The sequence below is a fragment of the Crotalus tigris genome, unplaced genomic scaffold, assembly GCF_016545835.1.
Source record: "Crotalus tigris isolate CLP2741 ecotype Arizona unplaced genomic scaffold, ASM1654583v1 scf7180000021643.52994198:917841, whole genome shotgun sequence".
NCBI classification, from domain to species: Eukaryota; Metazoa; Chordata; class Lepidosauria; order Squamata; family Viperidae; genus Crotalus; species Crotalus tigris.
The window spans coordinates 420,968-432,500 of NW_024098611.1; the positions used below are offsets into that span (position 1 = coordinate 420,968).

General features: G+C 45.1%; 1 protein-coding gene across 1 annotated transcript in view; it reads left to right on the forward strand.

Moving 5' to 3' along the window:
- Positions 1 to 11,533, forward strand: part of ASXL1 (ASXL transcriptional regulator 1) — a 45,279-nt gene that overhangs the window by 16,833 nt on the left and 16,913 nt on the right. The window contains exons 3-6 of the mRNA XM_039318892.1: positions 3,065 to 3,173; positions 5,226 to 5,340; positions 9,267 to 9,364; positions 11,096 to 11,189. Of these exons, the coding sequence (XP_039174826.1) occupies positions 3,065 to 3,173; positions 5,226 to 5,340; positions 9,267 to 9,364; positions 11,096 to 11,189 (416 nt within the window). The remainder of the gene's footprint in view (positions 1 to 3,064; positions 3,174 to 5,225; positions 5,341 to 9,266; positions 9,365 to 11,095; positions 11,190 to 11,533) is intronic.

Genomic DNA, 11,533 nt, shown 5'->3' on the forward strand with positions numbered 1-11,533 from the left:
AGCCAGGGAGTTGAAGTCCACAAGTCATAAAAGGGCCAAGTTTGAAGACCCCTCTGTTCCCTAGTTGGGTCATGAAACATCTGCAAGAAAACAGCCAAGCTCAGAGAGCACCAAGGACCCCACTTGGCATGGTTTATCTCTGTGCGTTTGGAGTGACAGCCCCATCCATTTAACGCAGCCATACTTTTGTTTTATTTTTCTAAGACAACAGGCGGTTACTGTTAAGTGTTCCTGTCTCACTAAACGTGAACATTTACAAAAGAGCTTCTCCAGAAAGTTATGTGAGTCTTTTTTCAGGCTTGGGGTGTTTTGTTTCCTGCCAGCCAGATCAAAGGCTCACGGTATTAATCATGCTGCCACTTAATGCCCCACTCGGGAATTTTTTAAAAAAAAACATAGGCCCTATTTTGACAATGATACTTCTTTGTTTCTGGGGGGAGGAGGTAAGTAATCTTTTGAGTATCTTTTTTATATATATATATAAAAGTTTTATTGTTTTTTTCCATTTTTTTTATACAAAAGCTTAGGACACAACGTGGTCAGAGTGTCAGATCATTCAAAAACAAAGTCGTATACATATAGCTCAAATTAATTATAAACAATTTGCTCTCTGTAAGGAATAATATTGCTTATTAAAATTAATACAATTTTAGATAAAGTTCAATCAAACAAAGATCCTCAATCACCTTGCAATTATAATAATCTATATCCTGTTTTAAGCTTTACTAATTGCAATTGTCTTACTCCAGTTACATTTCAATAGACATATAGTTGGGATTTCAGCTATCCTTAATAATAGATCGTTCATTAAAACTAATTTTTTCCCTATCACAAGTGGCTCTTTCTCTCTATTACAGCGTATTCTTCACATTTAAAATAACAATATAAATCCAACAAATACAGTTCTATTTTTAAAAATATATTCTATCATTTCATCAATCCACATCTATAAAAAAATCTTTTAAGCCCTTTTGTACAGCTTACACCTTCAAATACTTATCAAGTATAATGTCAAGAAATTCCCTGCGTTCATTATTAAATTGTAGGAAGGAACAGATGCAAATAATATTGGGGTCGGTCTGTTCCAGTGGTAAGCGCAGAAGGGCAGCCTTGTTGATTTTTTTTCCCCCTTGTGAATCTGTTTTCTGTCCTTCTTTCACTCTGTACCCTGGGCCCTGAAAACAGAGAGGATAATCAATATTAGAGATGAGGCGGTCCCAGATCCAAAGGCTGAGGCTCTAGAAAGATTGCAGAGAAAAGCAGCAAAGATGATTAGGGGACTGGAGACTACAAAATGTAAGGAACAGTTGCAGGAATTGGGTATGTCTAATTTAATGAAGAGAAGGACGAGGGGGGACGTGATAGCAGTGTTTAAGTATCTGAGGGGCTGCCATAAAGAGGAAGGGGTCATGTTGTTCTCCAAAGCACCAGAGAGCAGGACGAGAAAAAATGGTTGGAAACTAACCAAAGAGAGAAGCAATCTGGAATTAAGGAGAAACTTCCTGACAGTGAGGACAATTAATAAGTGGAACAGCTGGCCACCAGAAGTTGTGGGTGCTCCATCATTGGAGCTTTTCAAAAAGAGACTGGACAGCCATTTGTCTGGGATGGTATAGGGTCTCCTGGCTGAGCAGGGGGCTGGACTAGAAGACCTCCAAGGTCCCTTCCAGATCTATTCTAAAATTAATTTAAAATACAAATACAAATGTCTATAGTTGATATTCTGTCTTCCTCTAGTGCTAACGTTTTAATCTGGGGAGAATTGTTGATAACTGCCAAAAACACAGCTGAGATTTCCCACAAAAGCCACTTCCCTCCCCCCCCCCCCAGAAGGGAGAGAAGCAGCAAATTAAATTGAAGGGGAAGTTCAATTTTAGAACAGTTTTGTAGGGGAGTGTGTAATTTTTCAGTGTACAAGCCTACTTCCTTTTTTAAAGAATAACTTGAAACTGAATCTCTCTTGAGATGTTCAAGATTGGAAAAAAAACATCTTTTAGAACGACTATCAGTTCCGTTTTTCTTAGCCTTTCCCTCTCTTTAGAGAACTCCCCTCTCCAGATGCTGCAGATTATTTTCTTCCAACTGTATTTTGACCCACATTACAAAAAATAAAGAATACAAACATCCAAAACTTACAACGAAGAAAATACTAGAGGCAATAAACAATTAAAAAACTAAACTGAAGCAAAAAAAAAAAAAATAGAAGAGAAGGAAACCCCCCCAAAATATAAAATCCCTCCATCTCCTTCCTTCCTTTCCTCCCTCTCTCCCTCCGTCTTCCATCCATCTACTTCTTTCTTTCTTTCTTTCTTTCTTTCTTTCTTTCTTTCTTTCTTTCTTTCTTTCTTTCTTTCTTCCATCCATCCATCCTCCTTTCTTTTGTTCCTTCCTCTCTTTTTCCTTCCTTCTTTTCCTCCCTCCATCTCTTTTCTTCCTTCCTTCCTCATCCATCTTTCTTTTCTTTCTTCCTTTCTTTCATTCATTCATTCTTTTTTCCTCCCTTCCCTCCCTCCCCTCCTCCTTTTGTTCCTTCCTGTCTTTCTTTTTCCTTCTTTTCCTCCCTCCATCTCCTTCCTTCCTTCATCTTTTCTTTCTTTCATTTTTCTTTTTCCCTCCCTCCCTCCTTTCCTTTCCTCCCTCCATCCTTCCTCCTTTCTTTTGTTCCTTCCTGTCTTTCTTTTTCCTTCCTTCTTTTCCTCCCTCCCTCCACTTCTTCCTTCCTTCCTTCCTTCCTTCCTTCCTTCCTTCCTTCCTTCCTTCCTTCCTTCCTTCTGTTCTTCTCTCCCCTTTCATTCTTTTTGAACTCCCTTCCCTCCTTCCTTCCTTCCTTTTTTTCTTTCTTTTTTTCTTTCTCTTTCTTTCTTTCTTTCTTTCTTTCTTTCTTTCTTTCTTTCTTTCTTTCTTTCTTTCTTTCTTTCTTTCTTTCTTGTCATTCGTCACAAGGGGAATCTGGGCAGCTGGTAATATGTCGGCTTGTCAGAATGTTCCACAGTTTCTTTCACAAGTTCCAGAGCGAGGTACCTCTCGATTGACAGGTTGAATTGTGCCTGTTTTCCATCTGCAGTGGCACCTCTCCGCTGGCCTGCCTGAACGCGATGCTTCACTCCAATTCAAGAAGCTGCGATGGGCTATTTTACAAACTTCCCGGGCGGATTAGCCTCTTCACTCTCAAGGTAAGACCAGATTTCCGTTCTTTTAATCCAGGGACCGGGGGAAGGCTTAGCTGACTGCCAAATTTTGTACAAACTTGGGCCCGTGACATGGTCTCAGGTCTAGATCTTGTCGTTAGCCAGTTTTGGGTGCAGATCAATAAATACGAGCTTAAATAGGAATATTGTGCCATGCTGTACTTATGCTAGCTTCCTTGCATGCCTTCTGTCTGAGATGGTGGCTGTCACGGTCGTTGGGCATAGGCAGGGGTCTTCAAACTTGGCCACTTGAAGACTTGTGGACTTTAACTCCCAGAATTCCTCAGCCAGCCCCCAGGGCTGGCTGAGGAATTCTGGGAGTTGAAGTCCACAAGTCTTCAAGTGGCCAAGTTTGAAGACCCCTGGTATAAGGACTTAGTCCAGTAGAGAGAAGTTCCCTCAAGATGGGCTCCAGCACCAGTCCAAAAGTTCAGAAAGCTTAAATCTCTGGTCCCGGTGACCGACCCAGATTGGATCCTGCAGTATAAGGACCTTACATACCATTATACACAGTGTGTACCACATACAGGATTGTAACTACCACCCTGTAGGAGAGGCAGGCAGAAGAGTAGCAGAAGGCATCCGTGAACATCAACTAGCAGAAGACAGAATGAAAACTCCCAAATCTCACACCGCACGGACAGGTTCCACCAGAGTTCCAGCTTGGAAACTTGTGAGCATCCTAGACCATGCCAAATCCACCAATGATAGGGAGTTCTTGGAAGCTTGACATTCAGACAAACCAGCCATCAACCTAGAAATCATCCATATTTACACGCCCTTCCAAAAAGAGAACAAGAAAGCTGAGACGGAGGAAGTTGGGTCGTGAAGTGTCTGCAAGACTAGAACCCCTCCCCTCGGCAGCCAACACCCAGATAAGCAGGGATTAACACCAGACAAACAATCAACCAGAACACAATAGCCTAATCAAGAAATTATCAAGGAGGAAACACACACAAACCACACACACATACACACACACACACACCAACACAGGCAGAGCAAGCCACCGTGTATAAACAGGAAGCAAACTCTAGATACCCCTCAGCTCAGTTGCTAGTTGGGTAATGAAAAATCTGCAAGCAAACAACCAAGCTGTGAACGCTGCTCTAACATTGGATGTTCTTGCTTTGACAACATATGGAAATGCAGCCTTTTTCTCTCTTATGCTTTACTCTTAGAGTTAGATGATACTGGGTGGAGGAGGAGGAATGTGAGGGGAGTTAGTTCGACATAACAATATTAACATAACAATATTGTAATAGCTGTGAATTCAGGGCTTTTGAAATAAGAGATGATAAGAAATGGCAGGCTGGAGTAAAGGAGGGAAGGCCTGCATTTCAAGCTAATTGGAGAATGTGATTTATGACTGTAAATTAGGGGAGGGAATTGTGCTTTGCTACTATGTGCTCAGGGGAGGGGAATCCAGATTTTGGCCTCGCCTATGTACGTGTGGATGCTATGCTACTCGAATAAAGATTCTTTAAGGTAAACAATGCCTCGAAGTTCTTGGAAGAGTTTCATCTGTCGGAACCAGGACACAAGCTCAGAGAGCACCAATACAGGTAGTCCTCGACTTACGGCCACAATTTGAGCCCAAACTTTCCATTGCTAAGCGAGACTTGTTCAGTGAGGGGATCCCGTCACACACACACACACACACACAAACACACTCCCCGGGACACTGCAACCGTCATAAATACGAGTCAGCTGCCAGGTGCCTGAACTTTGATCCTGTGGCCCTGGAGATGTGGCGACGGTCGTAAGTGTGAAAAATGGTCGCAAGTCGCTTTTTTCAGTGTCGTAACTTGGAACGCTCACGAAACGAGCAGTTGTAAGTTGAGGACTACCTGTATGTCATCATCGTCATCATCGTTTTAGCCATTGTCTGTATATAGTTTGTTTATATTCTTGGCTGACCACTGGTTCCAAGCGAACGCAGTAGCTGGATAGTGGGGGGGGGATAGTAGTGTCCATGTGATCCTCCCCTCTGGCTCCCAAGAGACCGTCTCTCCAAGCTCTGATTGGTTCTTCCAGAAAGCTGCTGCCCAATGGTCTCGGACGCTCGCCGGGCCTGAAGGAGAAGAGCTGGATGACGCCGAGAGCAGCGGTTCCAATGAAGCTGCCAGCACTGTGAGCGGGGATAATGACGGTAAGTGAGCCGAGGTGGCGCAGCAGTTAGAGTGCAGTCCTGCTGGCCACTTTAGCTGACTGTGTTCAGCAGGTCAGCGGTTCAAATCTCACCGGCTCAAGGTTGACTCAGCCTTCCATCCTTCCGGGGTAGGTAAAAAGAGGACCCAGGTTGTTGGGGGCAATGTAAATATATTATATATACATTGCTTACTGGTGTACACCGCTTAGAGAGTGCTTGCACTTAAAGCGGCATATAAGTCTCATAAATAAATAAATAAATAAATATGCTCCTACTCTGAGCTTGCTCCAGCTGCTTCCTCAACGGATGTGGATGCTATTTAGGGGACTGGAGGCTCAAACATATAAGGAACGGTTGCTGGAATTGGGTATGTCTAATTTAACGAAGAGAAGGACGAGGGGGGACATGATAGCAGTCTTCCAGTATCTCAGGGGCTGTCCCAAAGAAGAGGGAGTCAAGCTGTTCTCCAAAGCGCCTGAAGGCAGGACAAGAAGCAATGGAGGGAAACTAATCAAGGAGAGAAGCAACCTGGAACTAAGGAGAAACTTCCTGACAGTGAGGACAATTAACCAGTGGAACAGCTTGACTCCAGAAGTTGTGGCTGCTCCAACACTGGAAGTTTTTAAGAGGAAATTGGACAACCACTTGTCTGCAATGGTATAGGGCAGTGATGGCGAACCTTTTAGAGACTGAGTGCCCAAACTGCAACCCAAAACCCACTTATGCATCGTTGGGTGCCGGGTGGGTGTGGCCCATTGGGTGGGCGTGGCCCATTGGGTGGGCGTGGCTGCGGTGGTAACGGCAGGCTGGGTGGGACTAAAAAGTTCAATCAATCAATTCCAACTTTGCAAGATCTTTTTTTTTTCCCCGCAAGAAGTTGAAATTGAGTGATTGAGTGAACCTTTTTTTTTGTACACGGCGACGGAGGCCTAAAGCGAAAAGGTTTTATAAAACCCAACTGAAGGCCTAGGACTGGGGCGATGGCGCGCATGCCCACCAAGAGAGCTCTGAGTGCCGCCTCTGGCACCTGTGCCATGGGTTCGCCACCACTGGTATAGGATTTCCTGCTTGAGCAGGAGGTTGGACTAGAAGACCTCCAAGGTGCCTTCCAACTCGTTATTGTTATTTTTTATTTTATTTTATTGCTTATTTATTCAGCTTATATGCTGTCCATCTTTCTCGGAGCTAACTCTGGGTGGGGCTTGCAGTAATTAAAAACATGAGAACAATAAATAGCAATAGGACTCAAGACTTCTAGACCGCCTCGTAGCGCTTGAACTCACAGCGTACAATGTAGAGGCATCATTTGCACCTTCCCCCCCCCCCAACAAGCTGGGTCCTCATTTTACCGACCTCGGAAGGAAGGAAGGCTGAGTGGAGGTTGAGCTGGTTAGGATCGAACTCCAGGCTGTGGGCAGAGTCAGCTTGGAATAGTTTACCTGCAGCACTTCATCCTAACCACGGCGCCAACAGGGTTCCCATTAAATTAATTTAAAATTGACGGTGATGGGGAGGAAGGGAGCAAGGTGCATTGGGGGGGGTGTGGGGAGGTGAAGTCTTAGTCCAGTGGTTCTCAACCTTTTTAATGTCGCGACCCCCCAACCAGTCATAAGTCGAGGACTACTCAACCGGTCGTAAGTCGGGGACTACTCAACTGGTGCAGCACCGTTTGCAGAATGGGACTTTTGGCGGGCTCAGCAGGGCAGAGGCAGCCTGGACAATTCCTATTGGCTTTGGAAAGCCAATAGAATTAGACTCTATTCAAGAGAATCTATTCTATTGGCTTTCAAAAGCCAATAGAATAAAAGGGAGTAGCACAGCTAAGGAAAAGGGGGGGAAAAATGGCGGACTGCATTGTTTGGCGACCCCCGTGAAATGGTCGTTCGACCCCAAATGGGGTCCCAACCCACAGGTTGAGAACCACTGGAGTAGAGAGTTGGTCTCTGACAGAAGGCCACCGGAAGAGACTAGAAGCATCTGAAATGTGGATTTACAGGTGGCTGTTATGTATAAGCTGGGTGGACAAGATCAGAAATGAGGGGGTGATCAACCGCCTGGGAAAGCCAAGGGAAATCATCAAAACAATTAAAAAATGAAAATTAGAATATTTTGGACATGTGATGCACCACCCAGTCAATGAGCCACCTCCAGAATGATGTATCTCCATTGGGGGCCCAGGCCAAATTGGCAGGGCGAGGTCTTCAGGCTCTTTCGGAAGACCAAGGGCGGGGAGGGGGATCTCGCATCAGGGGCACGATGTTCCAAAGGTCAGGAGCCACAGCAGAAAAGCTCTTCTCCTGTATCCCACCAGGCAGCATTTCTTGACTGACAGGTGCACAGCGTGCTTCCTCCGCCAGCACGGAGGGGACAGGGTCATCCCCTCAGGATGAGATGATTCCTCAGATAGCCTGGTCCTGGGCCTTTAAAGCTGATAACCAACATAATAATGATGATAACAACAATATAATAATATAACAACAACAACAATAATAATGTTGGAAAGGACCTTGGAGGTCATCAAATCCAACCCCCTGCTCAGACAGGTAACCCTATAGTACATTTCGGACAAATGGCTGTCCAGTCTCTTCTTAAAAACTTCCAGTGATGGAGCACCCACAGCTTCTGGAGGCAGGTTGTTCCACTGGTTAATTGTTCTGACTGTCAGGAAGTTTCTCCTTAGTTCCAGGTTGCTTCTCTCCTTGATGAGTTTCCATCCATTGCTTCTTGCCCTGCCTTCAGGCGCTTTGGAGAAGAGCTTGACTCCCTCTTCTTTGGGGCAGCCCCTGAGATACTGGAAGACTGCTATCCTGTCCCCCCTCGTCCTTCGTTAAACTAGACCCGTGGTGGTGGCACAGTGCCCTGTCTGTGGGCACGTGCGCTGTCGCCCCAGTCCTGGGCCTTCAGCTGGGTTTTATAAAACCTTTTCGCTTTAGGCCTCTGCCACCGTGTGCAAAAAAAAAAAAAAAGTTCAATCAATCAATCCAGTGGTTCTCAACCTTTTTAATGCCGCGACCCCCAACCGGTTGTAAGTCGAGGACTACTCAACCGGTCGTAAGTCGAGGACTACTCAACTGGTGCAGCACCGTTTGCAGAATGAGACTTTTGGTGGGCTCAGCAGGGCAGAGACAGCCTGGACAATTCCTATTGGCTTTTGAAAGCCAATAGAATTAGACTCTATTCAAGAGAGTCTATTCTATTGGCTTTCAAAAGCCAATAGAATAAAAGGGAGTAGCACGGCTAAGGAAAAGGGGAAAAAAATGGCGGACTGCATTGTTTGGCGACCCCCGTGAAATGGTCGTTCGACCCCAAATGGGGTCCCGACCCACAGGTGGAGAACCACTGAATCAATCAATTTCAATTTCTCACGGGGACAAAAAAGATCTTCAAAGTTGGAATTGATTGATTGAACTTTTTAGTCCCACCCAGTCTGCCATTACCACCGCAGCCACGCCCACCCAATGGCCCACGCCCACCCAGCACCCAACGATACATAAGTGGGTTTTGGGTTGGTCTCTAAAAGGTTTGCCATCACTGAACTAGACCTACCCAGTTCTAGCAACCATTCCTTCTATGTTTTCGCCTCCAGTCCCCTGATCTTCTTTGTGGCTCTTCTCTGCACTCTTTCCAGAGTCTCAGCATCTTTTTTACATCGTGGTGCCCTAAACTGGATGCAGTATTCCAAGTGTGGCCTTACCAAGGCCTTGTAAAGCGGTATTAACACTCCACGTGATCTTGATTCTGTCCCTCTGTTTAATGCAGCCCAGCACTGTGTTGGCCTTTTTGGCAGCTGCAGCCCTTGAACTGAACCCGGAATCAAAGTGGCCTTCAGTGGTGCTCCCGACACAGTGGCATAATGTGGGTCACCCTGGGTGCCCCAGAACTGCCCATCCAGGCTGCATTCCAATGCTCTGATCCTTCCTTTCCAGTGTCTCTGGACGAAACCTCTTCCAACGCCTCCTGTTCCACGGAGTCCCAAAGCAAGAGCAGCTTGGCTCTTCGGGAAAGCACCAGAACAGCATCGCAGGTAGGAAGGGCCGGAGAGAAGTTCACAGGGGGGCAGGTGAGCAGGGCCCCAGAGCTGGGTCACCAAGAGGAAGGTGCCTTTATTCCACCTGAACTGCCCTCCTTTGCTTCTCGTTAACACCCGCCGAAGGTTCACGGCGGAGAGCTTTCTCCGTGTTTATAAACTGCTGTGGGGCGCCCCCGCTCGCGTGTGACCCACTTTAAACGACATTAAACGTGGGAAGATTTCAAAGAGCCTCGCGAAGTAGAAGGAAGCAGCATCTGTAGAATTCCCTTGGGCCGCAAAGTTGTGTCTCGACTTGTGGGGCAGAGGTCTTTCGGAGATGGGCGACGTTGAGCCGGGGACAATATTGTTTGCCGTTGGATCTGGAATTTGGCACCGCAGCTGCCCAGAGCCGGGCGTGGAGAGTGCCTCTGATTGCTAGAGAGGCGTTTGGCCAAATCTTGTCCAGATTTTTATTAAAAAATCCCCCAAAGACAAAGCCTGGATGAGTCACCTAAGTATCTTTTGCTGACCTGGATAGAATAACTGGAGCAAAAGCACCCCTGGATTATCTTTCTGGAGGAGAGCTGGTGTGCTTTTTACAAGGACTCTCTCCTGTATTCCAGTGTTTATTTCCGGTGACCCTGTGTGAATAGAAATGGGGAGTGAAGCAATTGAATATACGTGAAAGGGGAAGAGAGTCTTCAGGGGCCACTTACCAACCCAGGGGTCTGAGATAGGGAGGGATGGGGCTGGGGAATTCTGGCAAGTGAAATCCACGGGGAAGCCAGATTTCACTTAACAACCAGGTTACTAATTTATCAGCTGCAGTGATTCCCTTAACAACTGAGGCAGGAAAGGTCGTAAAATGAGACAAAACATACTTAACAAATTTCTCACTTTAATCGAATAGAGTAGAATAGAATAGAATAGAATAGAATAGAATAGAATAGAATAGAATAGAAATATGGAATGGAATAGAATAGAAATATAGAATAGAATAGAAATATAGACTGGAATAGAAATATAGAATAGAATAAGGAATAGAATAGAGTAGAATAGAATAGAATAGAATAGAATAGAATAGAATAGAATAGAATAGAATAGAATAGAATAGAAATATGGAATAGAATAGAATAAGGAATAGAATAGAAATATAGAATAGAATAGAAATGTAGACTGGAATAGAAATATAGAATAGAATAGAATAAGGAATAGAATAGAATAAAATAGAATAGAATAGAAATATAGACTGCAATAGAAATATAGAATAGAATAGAATAAGGAATAGAATAGAAATGTGGAATAGAAGAGAATAAGGAATAGAATAGAAATATAGAATAGAATAGAAGATAGAATAGAGTAGAATTAATAGAATGGAATTGAATTGAATGGAATAGAAATGCAGAATAGAATAGAAATTAGAACAGAACAGAACAGAATAGAATAGAATAGAATAGAATAGAACTAGTCCAGCCCCCTGTTCAAGTACGAGACCACTTACTGTGGCCATAAGTCAAGGGTTACCTGTCTGGAGGCTGTGTAGTAGAGAAGCACCACCCGCCTGCTCCATTGGCAACCCCTGAAGGTCTTTTGGGAAAGCTAGGAGTTATAACCACTAGGCTGAGCTGTCCCGAAATGGAGGGGGCCGGGGCCTTTGATCCTGCCTGCCGAGAAAGCAAGAGGCTCGGTCTTTGGGCTTCCTCCGTCTCCCCTCAGCAACGCTCTCCTCCGTTTCCTTTGAAACAGGTGAGCAAGCAGAAGAAAAAGGCAGGCATGATGCTTCCCCGTGTGGTCCTGACACCCCTGAAAGTAAATGGGGCCCACATGGAACCCTCTTCCGGTAAGTGGAAGCCCTTCTTCCCCCCCCCCCCCGGGACTACCACACCCATGTGGCCTCTCCGACCCCAGCCTCAAGTCACTCACAGGAGTTTCTAGTTGCTATGACTGACTTGGTCTTCGCTGAAAGCAAGGGTTCTTCAAGCTTGGGAATGTTAAGGTGGCTGGGGAATTCTGGGAGTTGAAGTCTACCCATCGTAATGTTCCTAAAGTTAAAAACACTGTCCTGCAAGGTATAAATTCTGGCCCATGTATCTGTGCCTATCATCCATCCATCCATCCCTACCTATCTACCTACCTACCTACTACTTACTTACATACCTATTTGTCTGTCTGTCTATCATCTCT